Genomic DNA, 16,911 nt, shown 5'->3' on the forward strand with positions numbered 1-16,911 from the left:
CTCCAAATGGGACTGCTTCTACTGCTCTAAATGAAATGTCTCCTCTTTTCCAAATATTTCCAAATCCACCAAAGGGACAGTGAGTGACCAATATGAATATCATACAATGTATATCTCATTTGTACTCAGGAATGTCTTCAGTCTTTATGATTAAAGGATGAATCACACAGGAGTTAAAATCTTGCCCAGTCAAGAAAAAAGGGATCACCAGTTTTCCTGCACAAACGTGCTCATCATTCCATCCTGTCCTGACTTCCTGCTAGGGAACCTCAGTGTACTTGCTTTTATGCAGTTATCTGAAATACATCTGAATAAAAGCATGATTTTGAGTGCTGTCCTCCATCAGTACAAATGCTAAAAGTAACAAGTAGCAGATTAGTATAATTGCCCTCAGTTCTGTTTGCTTTGATTATGTCATCAGTTTGTTATTGTTATATAACAAGCCATCCCAAAACAAATGGTTTAATATAACTCCTTTATTTTCGAATTTGTTTGTATAGTGGGGTGGTGTTCTGGTCTCTGCTGGTCTCCTCATGAGTCTGTAGTCAGCTATAGGTCAGTTGGGGTGTGTCTGCTGACCTTTGCTGGGCTTTTTAATACACTAGTGGCTCAGCTATTGTGGCTGATCTAGGGAGGTCTTGGCTAGGTAAGTGAGCTCTGTCAACATGTCCCTTCCTCCTCTGGAAGTTCCACCTGGATTGTTCTCACAGCTGAGCCACTAGTGTACTAAAAATTCCAGGTGAGAACAGCCGAAATGACAAGGCATGGTAAAGTACACTGTCACTTCCACAATATTTATTGGCTAAAACAAATATAAAATCGTAAGTTACCCCCTTTCAAAGGTGGAGCAATAACTCCTCTTCTGGACGGGAGGAACTTCACAGTCACATTGCCAAAGACTGGAAACAGACAAAGAATTGGGGACAACTCGGCAAACAGGCTACCTACCACTTGTGTAAATTTCAATTCTGTCAAGTTTTATTTCTGCACCTCCCACCTGAACAGCTGAATGATCTTAGAGAAAAAAGTGAGAGTAAAAATATGTTTAATGAGCTGATGTGGAAATTTCACTCTAAAGGGTCTAACCCCTCTGAATATGAACAGCCCCACCCCTGCCCCAGGCCTTCAGCTTGCCATTTATTGGCTGAACAGAAATAAAACTTTTCCTTCCAGATTTCTGGAGTCTGGGGCCTTTACTCACGGATTAACTGAGGGAGGGAGTTCTTCCTTTTCTTGTACCATCTCTTTGGGTCTCTTCATGTAGATAGTGCTTATATAATTGGCCTGCTCTTCACATATTTATAATGATTCCCAATCTGATACTTGTATTTGCTGTGGGTGGGGTGCCTGATGGATGGAGGTGACATTTGAAATGCAGAGACAACAGAGAAAGGAATTAAAAGAGGGGTTGTTGCTGCATAAATTCCACAGTGAATATCCTGAATGTGAGGGCTGAGGAGAGATGAGAATCTCTGGAGTCTGCAAAGTACCTGTCAGGGAGGGCAGTAAGTGATGTCACAAGTTTCCATCCATGCCAGGTTCCTTTCTGGTGGAGGGCAGGTTCTGTGACCAGTAAGTATTTACTTATGCAGAGAAAAATCTCTGAATTTTTTATTTGGTCTGGGTATAGCAGTTTGGGGGTGATTATATTAATGATTATATTCTGTAAGTCTTCTAATTTCTCAAGGCTTTTTTTTTTTTTGAAGTCCTCACCCTAGGATATGTTTATTGATTTTACACAGAGAGAAAGGGGGAGCGAGAGACAAACGTCATTGTGACAGAGAAATATTGATTGGTTGCTTCCCTATGGGCCCCAACCAGGATCCCACCCTTCACCTAGTATGTGCTCTACCAGGATGAATCCACAAATTTTTGGTGTATGGGATGATGCTCCAACCAACTGAACCATTTGTGTGCAGCAATTATAAAAATATAGATACACTTATTACAACAGTGTGTTGACTTTGGGCTGGCACTTAAGTTTAAAGGGAAATTCTGCCACAATAAATATTTCAATAAATTAAATCTTCATTTATTTGCAAATCACAGGTGTAGAGTTGGGGAGGGAGTTTAGGCCTACTCTGACAGTCTCATGAAATTATTAAAGAAATAGTCTTCCAATCCACGAACATGGTACATGCTTGTATTTGTTTGTGTCTTCCTTAATTTCTTTCTTCAGTATTATGTGGTTTTCTGAGTACAGTCTTTTACCTCCTTGGTTAGGTTTATTCCTAGGTACTTTATTTTTCTTGTTGCCATATCAAGTGGGATTTTTTCCCTGATCTCTGTTTCTGATATTTCATTGTTGGTGTACAAGATTCCTTTGATTGTTGAATGTTGACAGACACTTCTCCAAGGAGGACATACAGAGGATCCAGAGACATATGATAAGATGCTCAGCATCACTAGCTGTCAGAGGTGATGCAAATTAAAACCATAATGAGATACCACTTCACAGCAGTCAGAATGGCCACCATGAAAAAATCAACAAACAACAAGTGTTAGAGACCATGTGGAGAAAAGGGGGCCCTAGTGCACTGTTGGTGGGGATGCAGACTGGTGCAGCCATTGTGGAAAACAGTATGGAATTTCCTCAGACTAAAAATGGAACTGCCTTCTGATCCAGCAATTCCATGTCTGTGATTATATCCTAAGAACCCTGAAACACCAATTCAAAAGCACCTATGCAATCCAATGTTCATAGCAGCAGAATTTCCAATAGCCAAGTGCTGGAAGCAACCTAGGTGCCCATCAGCAAATGAATGGATCAGAAAACTACGGTACACTTACACATTGGAACACCTCACAGCAGAAATAAAGAAGCAGCTCCCACCCTTTAGGACAGCATGAATAGAACTAGACAGCATTATTCTAAGTGAAATAGGCCAGGCAGTGAAAGACAAATACCATATAATCTCACTTTTAAGTGGAACCTACTCAACAAAACAAACAAGCAGCAAAATATAAGCAGAACATTGAAATTAAAAACAATCAGACAGTACCCTGAGGGGAGGTGGGAGGAGATAATGGGGGAAAAAGAAGGAAGGGTTTTCAGGAATAACTATGAAGGACACATGGACAAAACCAAGGGGGGGGGGTGGGATCAGGGGAGAGAGGTGGGGATAGCTGGGGTGGTGGGGAAAATTCAACCAACTCTCCTTGAGAAACAATAATTTTTTTAAAAAATTGGCCAATAAACCAACAAAAAAAATTAGGAACAACAAAAAAAGAAGTAGCCTTACTTTTATGCACCGTGATTCTCAGTGTGTCTCTTCAAGTCACAGAAACCCTTAAATGCTTTCACTAAGTGCTCTCAAGTGTACTCTACCAATCCCAGATCATGAGGAAACACAGTTGTGTCTTCTAGAGGTCTCATGAGTGCTTCCACCTCCCTGCCCTTTCTTGGGGCTACAGCACAGGAACCCCACAACAAATGTTCTATTCCAGAGTCTGGAAGGAGATTTTGGGTTACCAGAGTATCTTATTTCTCCCATCTGTCTTTTCAGGTGTTAGCCGCCATTCTGGGGCATCCCTCCCCATGTTTCACTGCTTCTCATTTTCCACCATGTATTTGTGTCTGTTTACCTCATTCAACCATGTGGTTTTGAAGCCTTTGCAAATATTTATTAAGCAATTACTGTATGGTAAGCACTAAAATATATTCTGTGGAGGAAGAAAATATTAAGATTTGTTTCTCCTTTTAAGCTCACAGTCTAAACTTGGGCAAAGTCATGCAAATAAACAAATGCAATACTGCCAGGTGTTACTGAATTTTGCTGAAATGGTCCCCAAATAGTCAACTCACCCTGTAGGTCCATGAAGGCTTCACAGATGAGCCTAAAATAGCATTGAAATCTGAAGGACAAGTGGAGTTCCATCCAGGTGAAGAAGAAAAAAAGCACACACCAGAAAATGCTACAGAAAAGTAATTGGGCATTACAGTGAAATGTTAAAGTGTAGTTAGCAAATGAAAAATAGCTGCTAGTGCATGATGAACAATGAGGAGCAGAGGATAGAAACTGAACCATGAGTCTAGCTATGTGGACAGTCACCAGATAACAGAGAGTCTTAGATTCTGGTTCAATAATTGTGATTAATTCTGAAATTAGTGCAGAGTCAGTTCAGGGTTTATGGCAAGTGACATCCAGAATCAGTCTCACCTTGTGGAAAGGTCTTCCCACATGAAGTTTTTATATTCGTGTGATGATATCAAACTCAGAGATAAGGATGATGAAGGGATCTACCAATATGGCAGTAGGAAAAATCATAGAGAAAAGGAGGTTACCAGAGAATGAGGTAAGACAAAAGTGCGATAATTGCTTCATACATACAGGATTTCTGTTTGGGGTGATCAAATGTAAGGTGGTGATAGTTGTACATTGTGAATGTGCTTAATGTCACTGAATTCACCTTTAAAAATAATTAAAATAGGAAATTGTCTCTTTGTATTTTCTTGCATCTTGTTGAGTATGTTCACTATTGCAATCTTAAATTTTTCATCATTTTTAGCACATATTTCCATGTGTTCAAGTTTGCTTTCTGGAGATTTTTATTTTCTCTGTAAGGTGCCTCATTACCATGGTTATTCATGCTATCTGATGGGTTCCTTCTCTGTCTAGGCATCTCTGTAGTGTGGCACTTCTCTAGCAGATTATTAGGAAGAGGCCTTGTCATTATTTTCTAGGAAGTGGCACTGAGCCAATAGTTTTTGAGCTCTGTGAAATCCCAAAGTTGACCCCAGTAGCTTCTGTCATTGTAGTAGCATTGCTTTTGTTTTGCCTTCTTGTTATAAGAGAACTTGGATCTCCATGGGACCCCTTCAGCACCCCAACATGGGGTCAATGACAGAGTTCAATCTTTACTCAGGGGAAATAGTGATTTTATAGTAACCATTTCTGACTTGCAGATAAAATGCTCCACAACCTGACCCCAAGGGTGACTGAAGGTGAGCTTTGGGAGTCGACAGAACAGCAGGACTCAATGGCTCTTTTTCTTTGTCTGCAATGTCAACTGCCTGAAAGCTGCATCTAAGCCCCTGTGCTGTGTCCTTTTCTGGGTCCACCATATGTTCCTGCCTCCCCTATTTGGTCCCTCTGGCCCACCTTTAAATGTTTCAATGTGCAGATCTTTGAGGCATACATGTACATTGAGCATGGAATCCTTTGTCAAATTATAGCCATTCAAATTGTTGACATTTCTGGGGAAGAGACCAAGGGGATCTCTCACACTGCCATTTTTCTGACATCACTGCCCTTCACCAATCTTTAAAGGCAGCAGTGTAGCATTCTTAATCCTTGCTCTGATACCAGCTCTATCTTCTCCCTTCCTCTTCTACATTCAGAAAACCATGGAGATTACTTTAGCCTCCCCTATGTAGTTATTGCCAATTGTACCTTTTAAATTTATTTCTAGTTATAGTTAACATACAAAATTATAATTTCAGGTAAATAACATAGTGATTCAATATTTATATAGTTTACAAAGTGATGACTACAGTAAGTCTGGTAACCACATGTCACTGTACATAATTATTACAATACTATCAACTCTGTTCCCTATGCTGTACTTTACATCCCCATGACTTGTGTTATAACTGGGTGTTTATACTTCTTAATCTCCTTCCTGCTATTCCCCCATCCACACCCTCCCTCTGTTGTAACCATCAGTTTTTTCTCTGTATCTGTGAATTTGTTTCTCCTTCATTTTGTTTATTTATTTTCTTTTGTAGATTGCACTTTGCTTTTTTCCCAGGTACAAGAGACACCTTCTACCATTTCTCAGTGTGAATCAGCTACCTGAGCTTTAGATCCTACTCCAATCCATGCACTGATATGCTTTTTACCTTCTCAGTAATTTATTGAAGTATAATTGTATAATACAACCAAAACATGATTAAAATATACAATGTGATGAATAAAAGCCATAAAAATTGTAGTCCATACCTCATCTTTCCAGTTGTGTAGGAGTCAAGAAAGTGTACAATAAACTTTAGTGGCTTCTCAATGTGATTGTTAAACCTGAGCCTCAATTTTCTTATTTCTGAAGGTAAAGTACAATAGCTAAGATAACTTCAGATGAATGTTGCAAGAAATAAATGAGATTTGGACATGTTTTGTTGGGTCCAAATAAACTGGGTTAAAAGGTAAACCTGTATGTATGTATATATGTTTATTTGTGTACATTTTTATTTCAAATAAATACACACACATATGTGTGTATTTACACACAGAGACTCATATATAATCTCATATTTGAAAGGAAACTTAAGAGAAAGTTAAAAGGATAAAAATGAAAAGAATGAATATAAAATTTAATTTAATAAATTTAAATATAAAATTTAAGGATGGAGAAATTTAGACAGAAAAATTATAGTAAATATTTCACTTAAATTAAAATGATTTCCTTTTCTTATGTTGATGTCTCAGAAGCATAAAATCTGATGTCCATTGACACTTTGGCAAGATGAAATTCTCTACCAGCCTGCCAGTCTGAATATCTACAGAATGATTATATGTGCCTTCCACTTAAGGGGGGAATACAATGCAAAATGCCTTTAACCAGGGGAGACTAAATGAATGCAATGAGACACATTAACTGAGTTTCTTAAAAAAATATTTTGCATAAATGTCTGTTTTTAATTATTAATGCTAATGTAAAATTACCACACCAGCGATTTATAAACAAACACATTATTCTCCTACAACTACTGAGGTCTCATGGGCTAAAATCAAGACATTTGCAGGGTTAGCTTTCTTCTGGAGGCTATGGGGAAGAACCTATTTACTTTCCAATTCCAAGCTTAGATCATAGTGCAAAAAAATCTAAATGTATTTCTTATAAGTAACAAATATTTCATAGTGAGGGACTAAATGACAGCTCTTGTAATATGAGGATGAAATTCCAAATTGTTTTGGCCAACATGCCATGAGCCCTGTGTGTAACACTCAAGGTTTTATCTAAGGAATTTAGTTCTCCCCCAATGTTGGGAACTGCCCTGCCTGGTATCAGAAGCTGTAACCCCAGCCAAGGCTAAGGCTGAGGAAATGACCTTGGACCATAAGCCACCAAGGAAGCAAAAGCTTATCTCCCTGGCAGGAGCACTGCTCTGCTCCTTTCACTTCACCCTGCCTGGCCCCCAATGCTTGGCCGGTCAGCCAATGACGGGTAAGATTCCCCAAGGGGGGAAGGATCTAAGACAGGCACGATATCATTGGAGGCCCCCAAGGAAGGACTTTGGGGGCTACAGCAAAAGGGGGCGTTGGACCCTCGCCCCTCGACTTTGACATAGCCTGAGTCCTCATTGTCTGTGAGAAAATCTCCTAATCTCTTGGCTGCCTTACTTCCCTTGCTCCACCTAAGCCTGAAACAATGACAGAGGGTGGTGCAGCTCTGTGCTGGAAAGGGCGGGTTCCCCTGGTGATCAGGCCTAAGAAAGAATATGTGTAAAATCCTGTGAAACCTGCTTTGTTTAGAATGTTCTCAATTAAATGATAAGGGTCCAAGGAAGAAGTAAGTTTGTTCCTTAAAGTTTTTTTTACAGCTCTTTAGCTATCTGTCCCTGACCCAAAATAGGCCCTCAGAGTTTCCTGTTATTTGATCCTTACTTCCCGGCAATGAGTAATGAGCTTTACCTGAATTCCTGTGTAAACAAAACCAATAAAACCCGTTGAGGAAAAGGCTCTTGGTCCTTCTCCTGTGAGAGATCGGCCACCTTTCCTCCCCAAGCAGATTATGTCTTGGTAGACTTATGGTCATCCATGGTGAATGGGGGGCTCTGCAGGCAAAGCTCCCCCACGCTCCTTGTTGAAAAGAAAAATAGTGAATTTTCTGTGGACATGAGGGGCCAAGTCCCTACCACAATTCAACATTTGGGGATTTGAGTTTTCTAATCTAGAGTGGATGCTCAGTCTTAAATGTGGAAAAGTTTTAAATTAAGGTAGGGATAAAGTGCTGGGAGTTTAGTCTTCTGGAACCACAAGGTTTATGAGGAGGAGCTAGTAAAAATAGGATTCACTGAACTTCCAAGCTGGTGTTTGGGAACACAGAATCTCCAGGAAAATGGTCCCTTCTGTCTAGACCCACAGGGAAATCATGCAGTTAGAGGTTGGAATAAGAAGATAGAAATGTAGCTAATGAGCAGACATAGGGAGCTGTAAATAGCTCCTCATCTCCAGTCTCTCAGCATGTGTGACCTTGGACTGAATGGGAACTGGTTGTTGCTTTTGGAACCCTTTGTTTGTGTATGAGACCAATGCTTGCCTCCTTCCTGCTGTCTTGTCTGAGGAGAGAGCTTCTTCCTCCATTATCATCCATCCAGGAGGCTGGACTTTCTTCACAGGGACTTCAATCTCTTACAGCTGGATCAGGTGAGGCCAAGGGAGCCGTAGGTGATCCAGAAAAGGGTCAGTGTGAACCAAGCCAAGCACATTTACCTGAAGTCTCTTGACAGCCATCAGCCTATGGTTGTTCGCTTCCCTGATTAACTAGTTCATGATTTGTTTGTGAAAATCAAACAAAAGAGTTCACTTCTGTTTTCTGTTCATTCTCTGAAAAGTGAAGTGAAGATTGAAGTCAATAACATATGGGTTATTTCTCACAACTCACTGATGGAAGCCCAACTGAGGTAGTAATAGGAGGCATAAAGTATTTCAAGTTAAAGTAGAACAGGCTCAATGAGTTTTGCAACAAAAGGGAGTAGGAAATAGAGTACTAGGTTTAGAGAACTGTCCAGTAACGTGAGGGCAGTTCTTCTTTATTTTTATCATGAGGCATATTCAACACTGTTTCCATATTGATGAGGCGATCCATTTTCAATGTATGTCTTGCAAATATTACCTTGCAACAGTGGTCATGAGATGTACATTCTACAGTATCTTCTTTCACTCTGGGTATTCAATTAGCATGGAAAAGAATTTATTTGATAAGTAAAAAGAGGTGTGCTAAATAGCTTAGCTTTGCCATTGCTTCATTACCTGTGACCTGAATAAATTTGTGGGTTATTTATTCATTTCTTTCCTTTACTGTAAATTGTCTGCAATATCCTGACATTTGCAAAGTGGGGTCAGTATCCTTAGATTCCTCCTTTTTATTGCATTCTTCTAATCAAGGAATTGGAGGGGTTTTACCCCACCAAGTTTATGTTGTCATTGAGTACTTTTATGTACGTACATGTGGAGAATTGTGAGTATTTATTAACTGTGTGGGCTCAAATCTATCACTCAGTCACAGTGTATTCTCTTCATTGCTTTTTAACTTTATACTTTCCTTACTGAAAAAATATACAGCTGTTACTTTTATATTCTTCACTTGTGAATCCTTGCTATAATCAAACAATGAGAATGAATGTTCTTCTGTGTGCTTAGCACTAATGAATCACCCTACACACCTACTGCCAACTTCATTACATCCGCATTATTCTTTATTGCTTGTCTGGCTTTGTGTGGTTAGCTCTATTTTCAAAATTGACACCATCTACAATCCTCTGTAAGGCACTCTTTATAAAAGATTTGACTAAAGGTTATCTGTACCTTCCATAAGATAATTAGAATCCATATTGCTATATAAGATTATATAAGAAGAAATTATATAAGAAGAAATTATAACTTAGATACTTCTTTCTCCCTGATTTTAAAAGCCTTTCTATAACATTCTTTTATTTCCAAGTCTTTCACAATTTAATCTGGCATCAGTGGCCCATATTGACATTAAGTTATTATGATTTTCTCTCTTAGTATAAATTAATTTGATTCTCACTTAATTATTTTTCATACAATAGTTTCGTGACCAGTATATGTAACCTAATTACATTCCTGCTGGTAATCTTTATTCCATAAGGTCTTCCTTTCTTTCTTTAAATCTCTTCCTACCTTATGTTCACATACACACTCATGGGCTTTTGTACAGATGCATAAACAACATCCTGCCCCTTAGAAATGCTCTTTGTGTGTTGTACAGTTTTTTTTCTATGTGCCCACTCTTCCTTCCTATTTAACAATACCTATGGTCTTCCCATCAGTCAAAAAGGTTATAAGATGCTGATTCATTATTTCCATGTCTACATAATATTGTGTAGTGTGGCTCTGCAGGTCACACCTGAAATCTAAGGTACACTTTCTCAATACATTGCTATTATAACAATATAAGAAAATATTTTGAGATTGTTACATTAAAATTCTGGTTCTTCACCAGAGACAATACTATTCACCCAGGATCACTGAGCAATGTTTGGAGACATTTTGGCTTTCACATGGGAGGTGTCAGTAAAGTCCAGGGATGCTCTGAACGTGCTGCAATGCCCAGGAGAGACTACCCCTCAGACAAAGACCTGGTCCAGGATGTCAGTCCTGCAGAGACTGAGGAGCCCTGTGTTAGAGACACAGGTCCGTGTAGGGTGTGCAGCTGCCTTCAGACTGTTTTCCCAATGTTGTAACACTTCACAGTTCTGCCAGGAGAAATAAGAGCATCCATTTTTCCCTGTTTAAAAGACTGCACCCCAGTCAATGTGACATTTTTCTAAGTTTTTCTCCAGGCTGACAGGTGTGAAAGAACTTTTTTGATGTTTTGCGAACTTTTTCTGATTTTCATCAAAGATTCATATTTGATGTTTTTTGAATAATTGGAACATTACTATATGGTTACTGTTTTCATTGTGAGCCTTTTCATTGAGTTTGAAAAATTATGGTTGTTGGATGTAAAAGAGGGTAAATGTTGACAGAAGGAGACCTGACTTGGGGTGCTGAACACCCAATACATTATACAGGTGATATATTAGATGGTTGTACCCCTATAACATATATAATTTTATTAACCAATATTATCCCAGTAAATCAATAAAAGTTATAGAAGTAAAAATAAAAATAGAAAAATTATTATTTCTTAATGACTTTAGGGATGTGTTGGCCATAAAAATGTTTTGCATTTTATTTTTTAAATATGTCTGTGTTTTTACTCCTTAGTCTCTTGACCTGATTAGGGTGCTTTGGCCCACCCATCAATATTAATATATAGTTTTCATTCTGTTCACCTAGGAGGACTGGTTACTCCTCCAGTGAGCAAGCAATCCCCAGATTTCATGTGACGTGACAGAGGTAGGGGATCAACTTATTTTCTTCCAGGTGGATGTTTATTTTTCCAGCTTTTATTCAACAATCCAACCTTTCTAAATATGTAGAAATACAACCTTACCATGCATTAAATGTACTTATATACTGAGGTCTAATTCCTGATTCTCCAACAAATAAAACTGAGCATCTGCTTTGCCACCACATCCAGGAACATCATACATTACTTTCTGTGCCTGTGCCTTTGTCAGTTCAATTACTAATATACATTGGTATTCATATCTTGTTTTCATTACTTTTTGATGCTCCCCTCATTTTCTTTAACACAGTTGCTAAATCACTCTGTTTAACTAGGTTTTATTCTCCCTGTCATTCCTTTCATTACTTCACTTTTACTTAAATGGGTTCCTGAATAAATGCACATATATATACACACACATTTGTACAACTACAGTGGTGAAAAAAGCAGGTGAAGCCCTGCTTGTTCAGATTTGGAATTGCTTGGTTTTGTTTTTAATTGAGTGGATTTTATCTTTTTTTCAATGTTTTACATTTTTATTTCCACACTATTTTTTTTACTATGGTTCTACTACAGTTGTCTCATTTTCCCCCCTCACTCTCCCCCACCCTATTGTGATGGTGAAGGCACAGTACAGTGAAATAAATGTTTGCATGATAAGGTGGACAGGCTTCCATTGCATGAAGAAAGTTACTCCGTGTGAAAGGATGGATTGTCATGGCATGTGCAGGCTTTATTTGTCACGTCCTGGGGAGGCCTTTGCGTGTTGGATGAAGACCAGAACCAGAACTGACAGTGCCTACTGATTTGCCAAAAATGAGATCCAAATCCAAAGTCCAAGAAAAAGAAAGGGGCCACATGAGAAAAGTGAGGGAGGGGTTTGTCTCAGCTGCATTTTCACCTTATAAAAACCCACTGGTCAAATAACTATAGCATAGGCACAGGAAAAGCCAGTCTTCACTACTTGATATTAAAGAGATTTACTTTGGTAAAATACTAATTTATTTTGTTGGTTAGTTTTTACTTGTGGTAGTCAATCTGCAAGGTGTTTCCACACCATATGTAGGTAACTACCTTTGTGTTTTGGACAAATACATCTTTTCTCCCTTATTATCATGTTGACTTCAACGGAGTGTAGTTAAGGTTGGAAAGTTGCCAGAAACCAAAGACATTTCTTCCTCATCATCTCTCAGAGATCACCTGAGCTTATTATCAACAGATATTTTTTCTTCCTGGTGTCCATTTTACTCGTGTCTCTCCCTCCACATTTATGTTTCTTTAAATACAGGGCATAAAATGGACATTCCAGTCTAGAACTCCAAGCTTATTTGTGTGTGCAGGCTTACCATAGCAGTATGGCAGTAGCATGTCTAAGTTGTTTTTGGAAAAGATACCTGATCTGGATAGCTTTAGTTGTATGTACTCATAGCCTAAATAGTGAGTGAGACAAACATAGAGACCACATATATGTGGAGGCCATGGTGTGTGTGTGTGTGCATGTACCCCATAACCTGAGAGCAGTGCTCAGAGCAGGGGTACCTGGACTCATGTATTCCAAGGTGACTCATCACCCAGTGAGCAGAACTCTATCAAGAGATGGAACTAAGGAGGAGATTCTTTTCAACTCATGGGATGCTTTTGCAACAAGATTAATAAAGTGCAAGAATTACATAAGTGTGTATAGGGGACTCTGTGTGACTTGAAGTTTCAACAGCAACACGCAGGCCCCCTTGTTTCTTAATACTCTCTGACACCATGACTCCTGCCCCTGACACACTGGCTCCTTCTGAGCCTTGACTTTCTGAAACAATCATCTTACTCAGGATCTTTGCACTGTCTGTCCCTGCTGTGTGGAAAACAATTTCTCGCCTTTAGCCTCCTGCTAGGTCTTCTTTGAGGTGCCTATTAAAATGTTGCCTGTTGGCAAGTCTTGACATAAAGAACAACCTCTTTCAACATTCTCCATTTATTGTGATTTATCTTTCTATATAACATCTGCTCCATTGGATATGTTTGTATTATTGTTTTTATTTGATTATATTCTTTGTCCATGATTGGTTTCTAGATACTCTTGTTTTTCATCATCCCACACTCTGAATAGTTGGTGGAACACAATCTAAATTTAATATATGAGTATATTCCTCAAATATATGAACGACTTCCTAAATGAAATGGCAATATACATGGTGTTTGAAGAATGGGTTGATGGTAGAAAAGGAAATTCTAATGAGAAATGGCAAAGGACATGCTTTAAGAAGAAAAAGATTCTACACCAAATATGGAAATTATTTTTTGGATTTTAAAATATAAATGTAGCATTTATTTCAGTTTCTAATGCTTGCTAATGTGAAAATTAGTTATTCATTTTTTTCTAGTTTTTGGTAGTCACCTGCACCATATGGAACCAGGCAATGCTACACAAATTTCAGAATTTCTTCTCCTGGGATTTTCAGAGACACATGGACAGCAACCCATTTTATTTGGGCTATTCCTCTGCATGTACCTGATCACTGTGTTGGGAAACCTGCTCATCATCCTGGCTGTCAGCTCAGACTCCCACCTCCACACCCCCATGTACTTCTTCCTCTCCAACCTGTCCTTGGTAGACATCTGTTTCACCTCCACCACCATCCCAAAGATGCTGGTGAACATCCAGACACAGAGCAAAGTCATCACCTATGCAGGTTGCATCACCCAGATGTATTTTTGTATACACTTTGCAGTGTTGGATGACTTCATCCTTACTGTTATGGCCTATGACAGGTATGTGGCCATCTGTCACCCCCTGCACTACATGGTCATCATGAATCCCTGCCTCTGTGGGCTACTGGTTCTGGTGTCCTGGGTCATTAGTATTCTAAATTCCTTGTTAGAAAGCTTAATGGTGTTGGATCTGTCCTTCTGCTCTGATTTGGAAATCCCCCACTTTTTCTGTGAACTCAAAGAGGTGGTCCAACTTGCCTGTTCTGACACATTTCCTAATGATATAGTGATGTACTTTTTAGCAGGGCTGCTGGGTGGTGGTCCCCTGGCTGGGATCCTTTATTCTTACTCTAAGATAGTGTCCTCCATACGAGCAATTCCATCAGCTCAGGGGAAGTATAAAGTATTTTCTACCTGTGTATCTCACCTCTCAGTTGTCTCCTTATTTTATGGTACTAGCCTAGGCGTGTATCTGGGTTCTGCTGGTACCCACCACTCACAGTCAAGTGCAGTTGCCTCAGTTATGTATACTGTGGTCACACCCATGCTGAACCCCTTCATCTACAGTCTCAGGAACAAGGACATAAAGAGGGCCTTGGAAAGATTCCTTGGCAGGTAGGCATTTCAAGGACCAATTGTACGTGGCTGAAGAAGTGCCTATGAATCTTCAAAGTTTCAGAGCAAGAAATTCTGCCACATGTTAATACAATCTTTGGACCGTAGATAATTAGAAATTCTCATTATCTCATGAGTTAACATGTATTACATTAACATAATTTATTCTCTTATGACATATATCATTCCAATATTTATGGAGTTTTACTGAAAAAATAGTGATGGATTATACCACTTGTATGGACTAAACTACATTTGGATACTGAGGTCATGTATATAATTTTGTTGTAGAGGAACATCTGAGGCCACAGTTTTCACTTACATGGTCATCATTATTTTCTATAGCACTACCTTTACTATCCTTCTTGATAATGTAGACTTGAACATGCTGGTAGGTTTTATAGCTGGTCTCCTGGTTTTATATACTTCATTCTGTTATTCAGCTGTGTGTCCACATGCCTACATAGACCCTGGAAAAAACTGACTATCAAATCCATGTTTCCAAGAAGAGTCTACTAAGAAATATACATTTTAGTAAATAGACTGATGTAATATGTAACAGATGACCATACACATAATGAAGCAAAAAGAGCCAGACAACTTATTATTATACAGAATATTTTTCATGCTGCACATCTACTCATTGAAGTGTGGAATATGATGTCCATGTGTGAGGAGTGAAGAATTACTTGGAGTGTTTTGTGTTTTTTCCTGAATTATTTTTATTTTGCTTGAAAACTTTCAGTGTGCTCCCTCCAAATGGGGCTGCTTCTAGTACTCTAAATGAAATGTCTCCCCTTTTCCAAATGTTTCCAAATCCACCAAAGGGACAGTGATTGACCAATATGAATATCATACAATATATATCTCCTTTATGCTCATGATATCTTCTGTTTTTATGATCAAACGATGAATCACACAGGCATTAAAATCTTGCCCAGTCATATGAAAAAGGATTACCAATTTTTCTGCACAAATGTACACATAATTCCACCCTGTCCTGACTGCCTGGAAGGGAACCTCAGTGTACTTGCTTTTATGCAGTTATCTGAAATACATTTGAGTAAAAATATGATTGTAAGTAAAGGTAAAAATATGTTTAATGAGCTCATGTGGAAATTTCACTCTAGAGGGTCAAACCCTCTGAATATGAACACCACCACCACTGCTCCTGGCCTCAGGCTTGCAATTTATAGGCTGAAAATCAATAAAACTTTTCCTTCCAGATTTCTGGAGTACAGGGACTTAACTCTTGGATTAACAGAGCTAGGGAGCTCTTCCTTTTCTTGTACCATCTCTTTGGGCTTCCTCATGTAGGTAGTGCTTTTTTTATTGGTCTGCTCTTCACATACTCATAACGATTCCCAATCTGATACATGTATTTGCTGGGGGTGGGGTGCCTGATGGAAACAGGTGGCGTTTGAAGTGCAGATACAACAGAGAATGGAATTTGAAAGAGGATGGGTCATGGCTGCATAAATTCCACAGTGAATATCCTGAATGTGATGGCTGAGGAGAGATGAGAATCTCTGGAGACTGTAAGGTACCTGTCAGGGAGGGCAGTAAGTGATGTCACAAGTTTCCATCCATGCCAGGTTCCTTTCTGGTGGAGGGCAGGTTCTGTGACCACTAAGTATTTACTTATGCAGAGAAAAATCTCTGAATTTTTTATTTCTTCTTTCTATGGTATTTTAGGTGTCTATATTAATGATTATCTTCTGAAGTCTTCTAATTTCTGAATGCTTTTTTAAAAAAAAAGTCCTCACCCTAGGATATGTTTATTGATTTTACTGAGAGAGGTAGGGGGAGAGAGACAAACATCAATGTGACACAGCAACATTGATTGGTTGCTTCCTTATGTGCCTCATCCAGGGCCCGGCACTTCACCTAGTATGTGTTGTACTGGGATGAATCCACAAACTTTTAGTGTCTGGGGTGATGTTCCAACCAACTGAGCCATTTGTGTGTAGCAATAACAAAAATACAGATACACTTATTACAACAGTGTGTTGACTTTGGGATGGCACTAGGCTTAAAGGGAAGTTCTGCCACAATAAAGACTTCAATAAATTAAACCTTTATTTACTTGGAAATCACAGCTGTAGAGTTAAGGAGAAAGTTCAGGGTTGCTCTGACACTCTCATGATATTGTTAAAGAAATAGTCTTGTTTTTTTATGCACCATGATTCCTTGTGTGTGTTTTTTGGTCCTCACGATCACAGAATAGCTGCTGTACCTCCAAACATGCAATCTCTCAGCCACATAGGAAGTGTGGGAGAAACTAAGGGCATCAGAAGGGATTTTTTGTTTCTTTGAAGTGCAACATACATATGGAAAATTATCACATCAAATGTTCAGTGAACTTTCACAAAACTAATATATTCCTTGTAACTGTAACTCAGACCAAAAAATAGAACATGTCCAACCACTCAGTAGCTTTCTTTGTGCCTAATTCCAGTCACCACTTCTCCTCACTCTCCAGATTTCTAACACCATAGATTACTTCTTGCCTAT

General features: G+C 38.9%; 1 protein-coding gene across 4 annotated transcripts in view; it reads left to right on the forward strand.

The window, feature by feature from the left end:
- LOC114503098 (olfactory receptor 7A17-like) overlaps nucleotides 1–16,143 on the forward strand; it is a 43,638-nt gene extending 27,495 nt beyond the window's left edge. For 2 of the 4 annotated variants that reach the window (XM_036032350.1, XM_036032349.1), the window contains exon 2: nucleotides 13,465–16,143. In XM_036032350.1, the coding sequence (XP_035888243.1) occupies nucleotides 13,478–14,401 (924 nt within the window). In that variant the 5' untranslated portion in view covers nucleotides 13,465–13,477 and the 3' untranslated portion in view covers nucleotides 14,402–16,143. Of the gene's footprint in view, nucleotides 1–8,026; nucleotides 8,367–13,464 lie in introns of those variants that run through there. The other 2 variants (XM_036032348.1, XM_028520494.2) reach the window with 2 other exon arrangements.
- The last annotated feature ends 768 nt before the right edge of the window (nucleotides 16,144–16,911 follow it).

The sequence above is a fragment of the Phyllostomus discolor genome, chromosome 8 (assembly GCF_004126475.2).
Source record: "Phyllostomus discolor isolate MPI-MPIP mPhyDis1 chromosome 8, mPhyDis1.pri.v3, whole genome shotgun sequence".
Taxonomy (NCBI): domain Eukaryota; kingdom Metazoa; phylum Chordata; class Mammalia; order Chiroptera; family Phyllostomidae; genus Phyllostomus; species Phyllostomus discolor.